Genomic DNA, 15263 nt, shown 5'->3' with positions numbered 1-15263 from the left:
CATTCACCCCTGACGCTCACGCTCTTTTCAAGGCCCTAGCGTTGCTTATATGGCATTTCTCCTGTGGGATGGGGGTGTCGTGGGAAGGATCACCGTCTGCGACGTCTCGCCACTCATTGGTTGAGGGTTCGTGAGAAAGTCGATGTCTGTGGTGTCTCACATCTCCCATTGGTCAAGGGTTCGTGAGAAAGTCGATGTCTGAGACGTCTCGCCTCTCATTGGTCGCGGGGAACACACCATCTTTCTGGGCGGAGTCGGAGCTCTGGTGGCCGAGGAAACTCCACCCACGTACGTGGTCGGACGCACGTGTACAATGGCGTCGGTGTGAGGAAGCGAGGTGAAGGCATGTTGTTGTTGTTATATGGGGTGTAACAATCCTAACTATTAAAATAACGCACAGCGCATGGACATTTAATTCCCATTAGACAAGGGAAAAGGGAGCTATCTATCCACATTTGCTTATCGATATACTGAGCTATAGGACCTGAATGTTGTGTGCTCATGGCTTCCAGATTCGCAACAAAATTACCATTGAGACTGATCACAACCCCTTGTTGGGTCTCCTGGGAGAAACCAGAGCCATTCTGCCCACATCATGAGGTCGTGTACAACGTTGGGCGTTGACCCTTGCCGGTTTTGACTCGTCATTGGTTTACCGCCCGGGTAAGGAAATGTACTGTGCTGACGTGCTCAGTCGCTTGTCACTTCCCGTAACCATCCTAGAACCTCCACAATCTGGTGATATCATTCATCTCATGGCTAACGTTATTCACAATGAGGCGCCCGTAACCGCGAAGCAGATTGCTTGTGCTACCAATAGCAATCCAGATGTGTCACAAATGAAACGCTGTGTGATGTCAGGTGATTGGGCATCACTACCAGAAGGGTCGAAACCGTACCTCATCCGGAAGGACGGGCTCTCTATCGATGCAGATTGTCTGCTTTGGAGTAGCCGAGTGATAATTCCACCTAAACTCTGCGGAAAAATCATCAGTGAACTCCACAATGCTCATCCAGGCAAATTCACCATGAAGGTTATTGCCCGAGCCCATGTTTGGTGGCCTGGTGTGGACAGTGACATTGAGTCCAGTGTACACCATTGTTACATTTGTCAAGCCCATGCCAAGATACCACCACAGTCTCTATTGGCCCATGTGGTCATGGCCATCAAAACCATGGTCCAGACTACACATCGACCATGCTGGTCCATTTCAAGGGAAGCTCTTCCTTATCGTAGTTGATGCCAACTTCAAATGGATTGAAGCTCTCATGGTGTCATCCTCATCCTCTGCTGTAACAATTAAAGCTCCATGTACCATGTTCACACAACATGGTATTCCAAACTCCATTGTATCAGATAATGGATCGTCATTTACGAGTTCGGAGTTTCAGAACTTTTGTAAAATGAATGGCATTAAGCACAACACATCTGCTCCCTACAAACCCGCCAGTGATGGTCAAGCCGAACCTGCTGTTCAGATCATCAAGAATGGTCTAAGCCGCATCAAGGAAGGCTCCGTTCAATCTCGTCTAGCTTGTGTGTTGCTCAACCACCGCACCAGACCACATCAAACCACGGGTCACTCACCTGCCGAGCTCCTGATGGGTCGTGAATTAACAACACGGTCATCTTTTGTGCAACTTCCCGCAACTTCCAGATCAACGATCCAATGATCCTGTGTACCTGTGGAACTCCGGATGTGGAACCAAGTGGTTATCTGGCATCGTTATTGGTAACATTGGTGAAATGATGTTTAGTGTGAAGTTGTGTGATGGCAGATGAACGCTTGAACACGTTGATCAACTCAGGTTACGTCATGGGGAGCCAAACATTGAACCGCCTCAAGTACCTTTGTCACCCACTCCTCTATTAACACCACCTGCGTTTGATCCTCAGGTGTTTCCTCATGAAAACTTTTCACCCATCAATGGACCCGAACTCCTTCCTGACCCTGTACCCCTTATTGAGTAACCCACAACAGTCGCAAGCAAGGACAGTCCTCCACCAACACCTAGATCGAGATTAGAAGATCAGCTCGTGTCTGTAAGCCTCCTGAGTGTCTTGACTTGTTAGAAAAGAAGGGGGGGGGATGAGATGCATCCAAACATGGGTGGATCGGGGCGTGGTTAAGAGGAGTCATGTGACCGGCCCATTAAACCTGTTGTTCCCACTTCAGAGCCTTCATCTCTGACTATTGAATACATCACAATATCTCAAAATGTTCAGGACGGATTATGACAAGACCAGGTGTACAGGTCGGGTGTGTGGTGTGTGTGACAAGGAAAAATCGATTCGAATTTGATGAAGATCCACATCCGGACACAAGAAATTTTTTCACTCATTCTTTAATATTCAGAGGACGGGGCCAAAACCGATATATCGGTATTTCAGAGAGTCGTGGGATGGATCATGACAAAACGAGGTGGACGAGTTACGTCCGTGACAAGAACAAGGCGATTCGGGTCCGGATAGACATTCGGTCTATCGGTGGGAAACAAAAGGTAAACTGTTCATCCCGACGAAAGTATGTGCTCTCTCGATTATATCGCAATTCTATGGTCTTCTTCCTCTTTCGTATGTTCTGGCACATCGCTCGAGCGTCTGGCCTGCACGAAGCACAATTATTTACTGGTTGCGCTGCTGTGCCGCTGATGCAGTGCCCCCTGGAGGTTCGAGTAGGGATTTGTAATTTCAATGTGCTGTACGGCGACGGACAACAACAACAACAATAAGAACAACAAAGGAAATCCAACACACGTGGAGGCCATTTAGCCCATCATGCCTGCGCGAACACCGCACCAACCCAAGATCCAAGAAAGAAAATGCAAAAAAAAAAAAAAAAAATGTTTTTAATGAATGGACGAAAAACAAAAAATTTGTATTTTTTGTTGTTGTTGTAAGTTTTTTTTATTTCTTTATTTTCTTTATTATTTTATTCTTTTCTTTTTATTTCTTTTCTTTTCTTTTCTTTATTTCTTTATTAAAAAAAATTATTTATTTTATTTTCTATTTATTAGACGGCTCGCCTAATCTTCGTGAAGGACTCCATGGGATCTTTAACGTCCACCAACTGCTGCCGGCAAACGGGAACCCCCCGCTTACCGACGGACGGCACACACACACACACACACACACACACACACACACACACACACACACACACACACACACACACACACACACACACACACACACACACACACACACACACACACACATACATTGATGAATCGTCCGATTCGTTCGGGCCCCACATATTTAATGCACTGCATGACGGCCATGACGGTGTAAGTTGCGGTAGTTTTCCAGTACACGTTTGTATCTGGTCATTAAGATTTAACCCCTATGGCCGCCAACCAACACCCTCCATCGCACGAATTGAGGAAATTGTATTCGTATTCATTTTGCGAATGTCGGACGTGTGTGGATCATTTCGAGTTGGTCATGACGACGAGAGAAAAGTGAAAAATTGACGTCCCCACTGAAGTGAAGCGGTGCTGGACACGAAGAGCGCGGGATTCATCAGGGTGCCTCCTCCACAGACCACCAGCCGGTCCCCCTCCCGCCACTCGACTCCCTTGACCCTCAGCCATGGCAGACCCCAGTCTCTCTCCCAGACCTTTGAGACCGTCGGTGAAACCTTCGGTGGAGTTCGCGATGACCGTCGTGTTCACCTTCCTGTACTCCCTCCTGTTCCTCTATGTATACGGACAGCTGTGGCTCGTCCTGTGCTATCGTTACAAGCGCTTCGGCTTCCAGACGGTGTTCCTGTTCCTGTGCCTGACGTGGGCCGCGCTCAGAGCCACCCTCTTCTCTTTCTACTTCAAAAACTGCGAGCTTGCAAACACCCTGGAGCCCTTCACCTACTGGTTCCTGTATTGCTTGCCCGTGTGTCTCCAGTTCTTCACTCTGTGCCTCCTGCACCTCTACTTCTCACAGGTATGTGGTGGTGGTATGACGTCATTGTGGAGGTGGGAGTGAGGGGTCGAAGTCGGTTTGTGGGGTAGAGGGAATCAACAGTGTAGTGGAGATTTAATTTTTAGTAGCACCTGTCACCACACTTTTTGGTTCGTGGGTGCCAGCAGTGACCACTATTTTTGTTGTGTCTTTCTGTCTGTTTGTGACTCTCTCCAGACCATAGCTCCGTGACGTTTGATGCGATCTTGATGAAACTTGGACACAAGCTAGATATCATGGTCTAGTGTCTTTTTGTATGAGGGGCGTCCAACTCCACTTGTGGGTGGCGCCACGCCCACTGGAACTTTTTATTTATTTTTTCTCAATTTTTTTTTCTCGCAATTTCATTTCCTAGAAGCTGTGCGTAATGTCCATAAGTACAACATATAAAAAAATCCGATTTGATTTGGTCAATTTTGACGGAAGAGATAGGTTTTTACGGTAGGGCTTCCTCAATATCTTCCACTAACTCAATTGTACCTATCGTGGCATTGTTCAATAATTCCCGCAAACCATCGTCGCCTCCCGGCTAGTTTTAATAATAATTAATTTTGATATCATTTGCTTGCACCACAAATAACTAATACTGTACTGGATATAACATTGTACTTTCCTTGGAACATTTTGTACTTTCCAGATCATTGTTTTTTGATGTTTCATCACAAAGTCAAAGGTTAAAGTTTTTACTACTTCACTGACGAAGTTGCCGGTGTCATGTTTTCAGTTTGTCCATACATACGTACGTCCATCCATGCTAATTTTCTGCAACTGCTTGTCCGATTGATGCGAAATTTTAACCACAGGTCAGACGACTCATGTAGAACGTTTTAATGATGATTATGACGTCGTAGGTCATGTGGTGTGGCAGGCATGTTGGAAACAAGGACAAATGTGTCCAAGAGCCGCGTCCTAAAGGTTTTGTCTTCACCAGAAGAAGAAGCACAAGAACAAGAAGAGGAAGAAGAAGAAACAAATAACAACAACAACTTCCAATATTTCGTCACGTGCCTTGATTGAGCAAATAGCGAGACCCGTCATGGACGATCGTCGTTCATGACGAGAAAATCGTGTATTTACGAAATTATAACACATTAAGTGAAATAATCTTTAAATAGTAACGTGAACTTTTCGAAACTTTAAAGCAAATGTCCGAATATATTTAAAAGTTCATGATAGACGCTCTCAAAAGGCACCCTCAATGCGAGGATGTGTACAGGTGTTTAGTATTTAAGGAGATCCGGATCCTGTATATAAAAGAGCCGAGTTGTAAAGGTTTTCTCTTCAGAAGAAGAAGAAGAACAACAACAACAACAACGCAGAGCTCTCTTAGAGCCACGGCTAAAAGGGAAAAATTTGCACTTCTGTATCTCCGAAACCGTTCCATGAAGAAATTAAAACTTGGCACATGGTAAATACTCCCCATGGGAAATAAGGGTGATTTTTCTGTTGTTGGTGTTGTCATAGGTGGCTTCTTTATGACGTCATAATTGCAAATGTCGAATGCTTTATCCGATCAATATGGAAATTTTTTGCGGGTCATCGAGGGTTAAATTGTTTTTTTGGGGGGGAGGGGGGAATTGATTATGTCATCAGTCATGTGGTTCAGCAGCCATATTTTTTTTAACTAAACCTCCGAAACGGTTGAACAGGTCAAGGTGAAATTTTGCAGGTATAATCACCTATCCATGAGGTAAAAAAAAGTTCTCCACCTATGACGTCATAGGTCACATGGTTTGGCAGCTATGATTTTTTTTTTTTGAAGAATAAACCTATAAAACCTTCTTCTCCAGAACGGTTTGACAGATCAAGGGGAAACTTCACCCACATGTTCCCCAAGTCTTGGTGATATCAGGGTGTTCACAAATAATTAAGTCACATGGTCTGACAGCCATATTGGATTGACCGAAAATCTTTTTAAAAAAAACTCTTTCTCTTGAACTGCTTCATCAATCGACGTGAAAGTTCACACTTATGATCTCCCAGGCAAAAATGCGACAGTTATAACTCTTGTATATGAGAGTAGTACTCTCATGTACTACAGCTGGTATTTTTGGAAAATACCTGGTTTTTTGGAAATACCTGGAAAATACCTTTTTTACAGGAAAGGAATGATATTTTTGCCTGGGCTGGTAATGATGGGGAATATATGTTTTAAATTTCAACCTGATTGGAGACATGGTCTGGCAGCCAGAATAATTTAATATTTTGAATCTGGGTTCAGGATTTAAATCAAACTGGGTACAAGTATGTACAGGGTGGCCATAAACTCTGGATACTTAAGTGAATATACATTATAAATGGTTTATTGACATTGCATTTCAATACATGATATGTTCAATGACATGACATGTTCAATGTGTTGTCTCTTATGAGAAATGCACAATTCAATACTCTGTGCAAAGCTGCAATGAACGTGGTTCATGAATACAGCATTTCCATCAATCCCTGCACGTGCATTCGTGATGTGTTGCCTCAGATGTTTAGTGTCTGATTTTCACTGAATAAACCTGCACCTTCATCATTCCCCAGAAGAAGTAATCAAGGGGGTTCAGATCTGGCGAGTGTGCAGCCCACTCCACAGGGTGACGTCATCCAATCCAGTTGGGGAAATTATCATCCAACCATTCCCTATGTTTCCAGACTTTATGGCCATCCTGTATAACGATGGCATATCTTTCGAAGAGTGCCCTTCTCGTTTTTTGCTGCTTCTTGTTTATACTCTTCGGAATCCTCACGCAATCTCAATGCAATGACGCCTACGTCTTGAGAACAAATTTTAAGAGCGAACACATTCAGGGTTTTGTTTTGGGGAATGGGGAGGGGGGTTATCCAAAAACCGACTTTTGACTGACTCGTGAAGGCTGAAACTCCTTTTGCCTTGAACAACCATTCACACTGAGTGGACCATGAATCTGAGGCTGTAGGGTTTTACGTTTGTGTGATAACCCATAACAGAAGCACGGCCCCGCCGACAAAAGTACTGCAGTCGAATGGACGAGCACCAGAATGGACTTGAGATGTTTTGAAGATGTTCGCATGATGGGGATCAACCCTTGCTATTCTACAGTCAGATATATGAACCCTGCCAAGTTGAATCCCGGACGGATAAAACAGGTGCAGCATTTAAGCCTGCAATAAGCAACCGTGATAAACAGAAAGTTTACACGAGGAACTTTGGTGCAAGAGGAGGCCATTCAAACAATCATCCCTGTGCTACACCAACCCCAGCAATGTCATCCGTCCACACGCAAGCCTACGTACCGTCCACGTGTAAGCCTACGTACCGTCCATGCGCAAGCCTACGTACCGTCCGCACGCAACCCTACGTACCGTCCGCGCGCAAGCCTACGTAGCGTCCGCGCGCAACCCTACGTACCGTCCGCACGCAAGCCTACGTACCGTCCGTGCGCAAGCCTACGTACCGTCTACGTGTAAGCCTACGTACCGTCCGCGCGCAAGCCTACGTACCGTCCGTGCGCAAGCCTACGTACCGTCCGCGTGTAAGCCTACGTACCGTCCGCACGCAAGCCTACGTACCGTCCGCGCGCAACCCTACGTACCGTCCGCACGCAACCCTACGTACCGTCCGCGCACAAGCCTACGTACTGTCCGCACGCAAGCCTACCTACCAACCGCACTCAAGCCTACGTACCATCCGCACGGCCCACACTTACCTCTTGAGTACCACGCATTTTGATATTTTGTTGATGCCAATGTGGAGAGGCTCTTGATGGATCTTTTTTTTAGCTGTTTGAGATTAATGTTTGCGCTTATTTACACGCACGATCCACCATGCGTCGTGGAATTCTTGTTTTTGTTTCAAAATAAGTAAACTTTGTTTGTTCACCTCTTCATACAGGTTGTTATCAGAGCAAGAGCCAGAAATTTGTCTGAACAGGACAAATACAAGTACGTGTTTGTTCGGGTGTGTATAATCTAAACACTGTAACTGGTGGGATTCTGTAACAGATTACTGACAAACTATCATTTAACAAGAACATTGTGTGCAGAGTTGTACTTGTTGTATTGCATGTATTGAGATATTTATTTACTTTATTTAATATATTTGTTGTTCTTGCACGATTGCTCATTGTTTTGACGGGTGCATGCCCCCCTTATCTGCATCATCTGTACAATTAGCAGACTTTGTCCATTAATTTCCTGTAATGGAGTCATGCGGTCGCTTGTGTCTAATTGTTCTCTGCCTTTAAAAGGGACATTTGTGTCATGGTGATGCGGCTTGCAAATCACTGCGGTATTCCCCCCCCCCCCCGATTTTAAAGCTGTTCTAAAATTTGCAACAACAACAACAACAACAACAACAACAACAAAAAAACAGTGATTATATGAGAAATTCCTGTTATCTAATATGTTTGTATGAAGTGGTGCTCTCTTGCCTGTGTACCAAATCAGGCTGCTGTTGCGCGGAGCCCTTTTCCTCGCCAGCCTCATCTTCCTCTCTGTGAACCTGTCGTGTGCCTTGTTGGTGCAACTGACCCTGCCCTACACCATCCAGCGCAAGCTGGTGCTGCTCCGTGTTCTCATCAATGACCTTCTGTTTGTCGCCTGTGCCATGTCCCTCGCCCTCAGCATGTACCGTATGGCGAAGCTGCCTTCTGCCAGTGTCTACCTTTACACCAGGGTCTGCTCTTTGTCCTGTCATGCGTTTTAGAGGTCTTGAACAATTGTCTGTATTCTTCATAGTTTTTCTCTCATGTCTTCCTCTATCTCTTGCAATTGATAAAAAGTTATTTACAAATATAAAGGTATTCAGAAAAACAGGTCTTTGTTCAACCAAGTTGAATTGTAAGAAGTAAAAAAAAAAATTATATTCAGTATTTATTGTGAACCATGGTGTCTGTGCGTTTGTCTGTCTCCCATTTACGGCGGCTGCATTTGAAAAGCTCAACATTCACTTTTGAAATGACTAGAGAACAGGCATAAATAATGTTGATGCCAAATTCTATTTTGCAAGCAGGATATTTCACCCTCTTTTTATACAAATTGAACCTTCACTGCCTGAATTTGTACCACCATTTTGTGGTGGGTGGTGTAAATAGCTCAGAGCTATGGCTCTGAGTGAAACCAAGAGGGTAACACAATTAATCTATTTAAAGTCCATGAAATCATTTAAATTGATAACTTTTCCTATCACTTGGGACAAGGGTACTTTTGCTTGTGTCAAATACAAGCGAGCCGTATATACAGTACATATATATATATATATATATATATATATGTATATATATATATATATATATATATATATATATATATATATATATATATATATATACACACACACACACATACAATATTGTCCTTGTTTGTTCCCCGCCTGAGAGAGTATTCCATGCTGCAGGGAACCACAGTGTGCCAAGCTGTGGCTGTTGGAACAGCCATAACCCTTCTTTACACATCCCGTGCCTGCTATAACCTGCTGGTGGTTTTCATGACTAAAAAAGGTCCAAACGCCTTCAACTATGGCTGGTACAATGTGTCCGACCAGGTCAGCAATGTCCACCATCAAAGACTGACTTTTCGACGTTAAGAAATAAATGTACTAACCAATGTCCATAAATAAACTTGAGGTGTTGCCGAAATGCAGGCTGATCTACAAGATCTCAAAGACAAGGGCTACTTGGTGTTCGGTATAATTCTGATAATCTGGGAGCTGCTACCCACCTCTTTGATGGTGATTCTGTTCCGTGTGCAACGACCGGACCAGAGTGCGGTAAATAGTCCGATGAGCCTTCCACTGCACTTCCATCACCACTGAATGGAGCGAATGGGTTTGGGGAGAAACAAGAAGAGATGGTGTTAATGGGGAGGCCAGAGAGCGGTGTGGGTGGTGTCGTTACCAGGAGAGGAATCTGAAAAGTTTGGTGGGGATTGTCTGGTGGTTATAGCAGAGTGGAGCAAATTTTGAGGTGTTGTAATGGTAAGAGCCATTTTGGCTTTTCTTTTATTACAATAAAAAAATAAACCGAGTTAAACTCTGGCACTCAGTCAATAAGGGCAAGCATAACAGGTGTTGTACCATAATTGTAGTAGTATGTGCTGTAGTATCTCCTAACCAGAGGTCTCTTTCCCTACTTCAACACAGATCATTTCCGGGGTGATCGGCACTCAAGGCTTTGCCTCTCATGTTTACTTCTTTGACAACCCACGGCGTTATGATAGTGATGATGATCTCAGCAAGACTGGCAGCTTGCATTCTGAAAGGGCGAGGTGAGTGTGTTGTTGCTGTGCCCTTGTTGTGTCTTGCTAAAGCATGGGAGTCAATCCTGGGGAATCGATATCATCACTGGTAACTTGCTATGGCCTGCTTGAAATGAGCAATTTGTAGTCATTACGCACTGCTTCTTGTGATCATTTCTTGTTGTACTTTGTCATTTGGGATCGTTTCTGTACGATCCTCATTACGTGCTTAAACAGTACGTGCTTCAGATGAATGTAGTGAATACAGAGATTGATTCCTGAAAAATAATAATGCTTCGAGCTTTTTAAACGAGTATCAAACATCTCTATTGAGCCATTAACCTGCAAGTATCAAGGCTCATGGAAAAGCCTAACGACGCACCACCTATAAGGCAGGAGGAAACAGGTGGACAATGGGATGTAATACAAGGACAAACGTGGTTGATGAGGGTAGAGATTGTGAATGGTACAAAGGATGCCAATATGTTGCTGGGAATTGCTGATGGGTGTATTTGGATATCACCATTGAGCCAGCTTATATTTCCACCACTTTTGCAGCTTGTCCAGTGGAGCTTACTCTCAAGCTGCCAGCTATTATGGATCCTTAAACCACCCCAGCAGCTACAGGACCGCAGGCCTACCGACGCCGGTCCAAAACTCCTCATCTCCAGCCTTTTCGAATCCCAGTATCGCATCACGTTTTCCACGTGACTCCCCTTTCCTCACTCCGCGCTCTTGAGGCCTGGTCCAGCACCATTACTGAGGCCTTACAAGTCTGGGATCGAAACTCGGCTGTTAGACCGATTGTTGTTTCTGGCTAATGATGTGGTCACCATCTTGTCAACTTGTTTGAGTGGTAATTTTTTTTCCTTTGCTCACCTTTGAGCACATCCTTGAATATCTTAAGCAATTCTGAATTTTGATAAAAAAAATTTTTAACTCAGTCGTATTTACTACTTTTAACTTGCATTCCATTTGATGTCATCCGAATAGCAGGGACTATCTGGTGCACACCAAAAAGGTGTTTTTAGTCCGGCGGGGCCTGGCCAATCAGGGTTCTCGTTCAATTCCACGCTGTTATATGCACTGTCGCTTTGTTTTCTTTTATTTCTTTCCTTTTTATTTATTCTGCCTTCTTGTTGTTGTCAAACAATGAACGTTTTCATGCAATTACTTGATTTCAAATTTGTACGATTGTTGACTGGTTCTTAACTTGTTGCTATTCATGTGTTGTGTTTTTTTTAAGTGCTCTTGAGGCTTTCCACAATTGATTTTATGGTGAGATGTTTACTTCCCCATCAACTGCATTTTTAATTTTCTTTTTTTTCCGAATTGGGGGTAGGGGAGGAGCTTTGTTACATCAGCATTAGTAATCACCAGCCAGATGCAATATTACAACTTAAAAGCACATGTCTTTACTCACCAATGGTCCTACACACTGTAGGTTCTGCCAAATGTGGTTATTTTATTAATTGCACTTTATCCCTGAAATAACCTGTTTTAAGATCCTCCCCCACCCCCCTCCCATAAGAAACGGACTGATTCATTGCAATGAAGGATTTGCATTCTTTCCACACACGACAGCTCATGAGAGATCACTGCACAATTTATGCTGCAATAACTTTATATATATTTTAAAAAGCACTGAACGAGCAATTGAGTCGTCCTGATTTGCATCCAGAGGGAAGGACTGGACACAATTGGATATCACTTTTAGATATCCAGTTGTCTTGCCTTTGCACAAGTGCTCAGGATGTTTAACGGACATTAATCATAAGTGTTTGTGTGACGATTACTGCGATTAATTCCAATTCCCGGCAATAAACATTATCACACACTTGTGCTCTGTGCGTTTTAACATGGAACTACATTCTTCTGCCATGGAAACATTGCCTGTCTTTTTTTTTCCTGTCTGTGGAACCACTTCCACATCCTCTTCCTTACAGGTGTTCAAGACAGCTATTCACCACTATCTCAGATGGTCCCCAATTCAAAACAATGATCTTTTCTACCCTCGTTAAGCCCTCCTCCCCCAATCCCTCCTTCTTCCAAATTCCCAGTTTTTCTGTGTCCATCTTGTGTACCCTATGCATCCTCTCCCCCCCCCCCCAAGTTCCTCCATACACCCATTGTTTGTCCACCTCTTCCCCCTTCTTCGGTCTTTGGTTCTGCAGTTACTGTTTCCCCCTTCTCTCTGCTGTTCCTTTTGTCCTGTTGTTTCCTGATCCATTCTCTTCCATGAGCCTCGACTATGGATACAAAAAAAGAGAAGGGGATTGTCCAGTTCTACAGATGACACAAATCCAGTCATCTGTTCAGTAAAGGTCTTCTTGACTGCACTTTGCTGTTTATGGTGGTGTATCATCAGTTTCCTCAGATGTGTAGGATTCCTGCAATTCGCTAATTGCTCTGGAGTAGACAGCATCCATCTTTGAAGAGCATTGGGATTGTCAGTCAATCTGACTGCATCCTCATCACCTGACCGCGGTGTTTTGCTCATGAACATGGTCAATAGCAATGGCGGAAAATAGTCGACCTTTTCTTAACGGTGAACTTGCCACCTTGAACTCTGGTGATATCAGGATGGTTTTCTTCCAATCTCTTCACATCTTGGATTTGGACAGGTAAGTAGTGTTCGTCGTTTGTGTGGTCTAAGGCACACAACCAAAGTACGAACTGTATCCATGAGTCAATATATAGAACAAAGTCTGACAGTTGTAGAGACTGAATGAATGTAAAAGATGAGTAGTTGAAACTCCAACATCAGGCACGAGTATTTCAACAGAGTAATTCTCCTTTCTGGCAGCACACCGGGTTTCAAAGACCATCGCGTAGTTTCCATCGCATCGCCTGCATCAGTAGTTTCCAAGTAGGTAGCAAAAACAAGCCTCTGCAATTTAGATAGAGCAGCCGACGTACCCTCATGAGCATGTCTCGTGCGGGTTACACGAGTGGCTTAAATGAAAGCACCTGCAGTACCACTTGTCAAAACACCTGCTTGAACCAAAGCATCTGTCCATCCACAGCCATACCCTTCCCATTAAAACCTCACATTCCATTCATTCATTGCTTCTTCACTTACATGGAAGCTGAAATTTTGGAAATATCACAAGAATTCTGATCTGAGAGGTGATGCCATCTAACTTATGTGGGATGAACTATACATGGAGGGGAGATGCTCTATTGGTAAATAATGGTAATAAACATAGTGAGATACCCAAATGTATGTTCCACTCATGTTACATGTGTAAACAGAGGGTTAAGCAAGGGAGAGCGTTTCACTGGCATGTCGATGTCCAAGGCTTCGTGCATGTGTAAAGGTGAAAACTGAAAGTGGTTCTACATCCATAAATGTTCAGCATGGAAACCTCGACTATTCCACAAAATTCCATGCTTGTATCCACAATAGCACAATCCCAGTGATATTTATGGCTATGCCGCTCCGCTGCTATGGGGTACGCGAAGGTCTACACTGTTTTGGTACTCAAAGGTCCCCTACCCTCCTGCTTTGGTACTCGCACGAAATTAGACACAGGTGGAGACCGTTCAGCCCATCATGCCAATGCCACATTAACAATGCACGAATTTATCAACACAACAAACACAATAAAAGAAGAAAATGCAAAATGTTTTTTTTTATTTTAAATAAAGTGGTTTTTTTTGTAATTTTCGTATTTTTTTTTCCAGGGGAGGGGGCATGGACTTGGGTGAAAAAACACATCAACCGCACCATACCCCTTCATGACACCCCCACCAACAGCACTCCGTACACATGCACACAATCACCCATCAATGTTAAACTTACCCAAAAGTCTTGCCAATATCCCCATACCCCTCTATAACTTCCAGCTACCTATCTAATTATAATTTAAACTTATCTACTTTTTCTGCTGCCACGACCTTTCCAGGGAGTCCATTCCATGCATTAACTACTTTTTGAATGATAGACCCCTGCCTTACTGCCATCTTAACTCTCCATTTCTTTACTCTCAGGCGATGGCCCCTGGTCCTATCACTGTCTACTCTGTTGAATAATTCATCTTCACTTATTTTATCACTACCTTTCATTATCTTAAACATCTCTATCATATCTCCTCGTAACCGCCTCCTTTCTCGTATATAAAGCCCTGTCTCCTTCAGCCGCTCCTCATAGCTGAGTCTAGTTCGGCCCCCAATCGATATAGTAGTCCTGCGCTGAACCCCCTCCATGCCATCTATGTCCTTCCTGAGTAGCGACTAAAACTGCACACACTATTCGAGATGTGGCCCTCACTAAATTCCTGTACAGTGTAAACACCACCTCTTTTGATTTATAAATGATCCCCCTCCGAATACAACCTAAAACCCGATTTGCTTTACCTACAGCTGCCATTCTCACCAACCACTTTCATCACCAACCACTCTTCCAGTGCTATTCCTCAATGGACCCACACTGGTCCAAACCTGTTCTTTTCCCCTAATATAGTTGAAGAAAGCCTTGCTATTATGTTTAATATTCTTCGCCATGTCCTTCTCATATTCTCTTTTGGCTTGCTGAGTTATTTTCTTAACTTGCCTCTGTTTACTTCGATTGTGATATAAATCTAACTCAGTCCTGTTATTTTAAACCTAATAAATGTCTTCTGCTTCTCCTTAATAACATTCCTTATCTCACTGCTCAACCACCCTGGTCTCTTTCTGTTGCTAGTTTTACACCGCATTGGAATGTACTGTTTACGGCTGTGGAAATTCGCAGAACATCATATAGGTCCTTAGTTCAGTTATGCCGATAAGTTTGTGTTCAGTTAGATTTCCCCACCGTTGTCTAATGGGATTTATTCGTGTCACCCGGGATGTGATCATTGAGTTGGCCGTTTTTCTTTTACTATCGTTATTTTGGACCAACCGCCATTACTACCACCACAAAGTGTCACCAACCACAACAACCATGATAACCACAACCACCTTCTCGTCAACCGCCAACATCCCCCACAGACAACGAACAGCCGCCTTCACAACAACCACCTTAACCACTGCCCAACCACACCACCCTTACTACCACCACAAACGCCAGCCACACCACCCTCCCAACCACCACGAACGCCAGCCACACCACCATCAAGAC

At 43.9% G+C, this 15263-nt stretch overlaps 1 protein-coding gene across 2 annotated transcripts; it reads left to right on the top strand.

Annotated features, from left to right (window-relative positions):
* Positions 1-3319: 3319 nt before the first annotated feature.
* On the top strand, positions 3320-12002 carry LOC147014764 (G protein-coupled receptor 137Ba-like). 2 transcript variants are annotated; one of them, XM_085853014.1, is made up of 7 exons: positions 3322-3940; positions 7818-7867; positions 8372-8600; positions 9321-9467; positions 9567-9692; positions 10065-10189; positions 10718-12002. In XM_085853014.1, the coding sequence occupies exons 1-7, from the start codon at positions 3593-3595 to the stop codon at positions 10896-10898; spliced, it is 1206 nt and encodes a 401-aa protein (XP_085709140.1). In that variant the 5' UTR covers positions 3322-3592; the 3' UTR covers positions 10899-12002. The 2 variants fall into 2 exon arrangements, with proteins under 2 accessions (XP_085709141.1, XP_085709140.1); XM_085853015.1 differs by lacking the exon at positions 9567-9692 and having other exon boundaries at positions 3320-3940.
* The last annotated feature ends 3261 nt before the right edge of the window (positions 12003-15263 follow it).

Source organism: Eptatretus burgeri, chromosome 13, assembly GCF_056783735.1.
Source record: "Eptatretus burgeri isolate ZD-2024b chromosome 13, Ebu_testis_v1, whole genome shotgun sequence".
Taxonomy (NCBI): domain Eukaryota; kingdom Metazoa; phylum Chordata; class Myxini; order Myxiniformes; family Myxinidae; genus Eptatretus; species Eptatretus burgeri.
This window is presented reverse-complemented; position numbering and strand designations above follow the sequence as displayed.

Bases quoted from the DNA above. Each gene is read 5' to 3' on its own strand.
- LOC147014764 (XM_085853014.1), top strand. From the start codon at position 3,593: ATGGCAGACCCCAGTCTCTCTCCCAGACCTTTGAGACCGTCGGTGAAA. The intron at 3,941-7,817 runs GTATGTGGTGGT...CTCTTCATACAG, and splicing joins TGCACCTCTACTTCTCACAG to GTTGTTATCAGAGCAAGAGC. The intron at 9,693-10,064 runs GTAAATAGTCCG...ACTTCAACACAG, and splicing joins AACGACCGGACCAGAGTGCG to ATCATTTCCGGGGTGATCGG.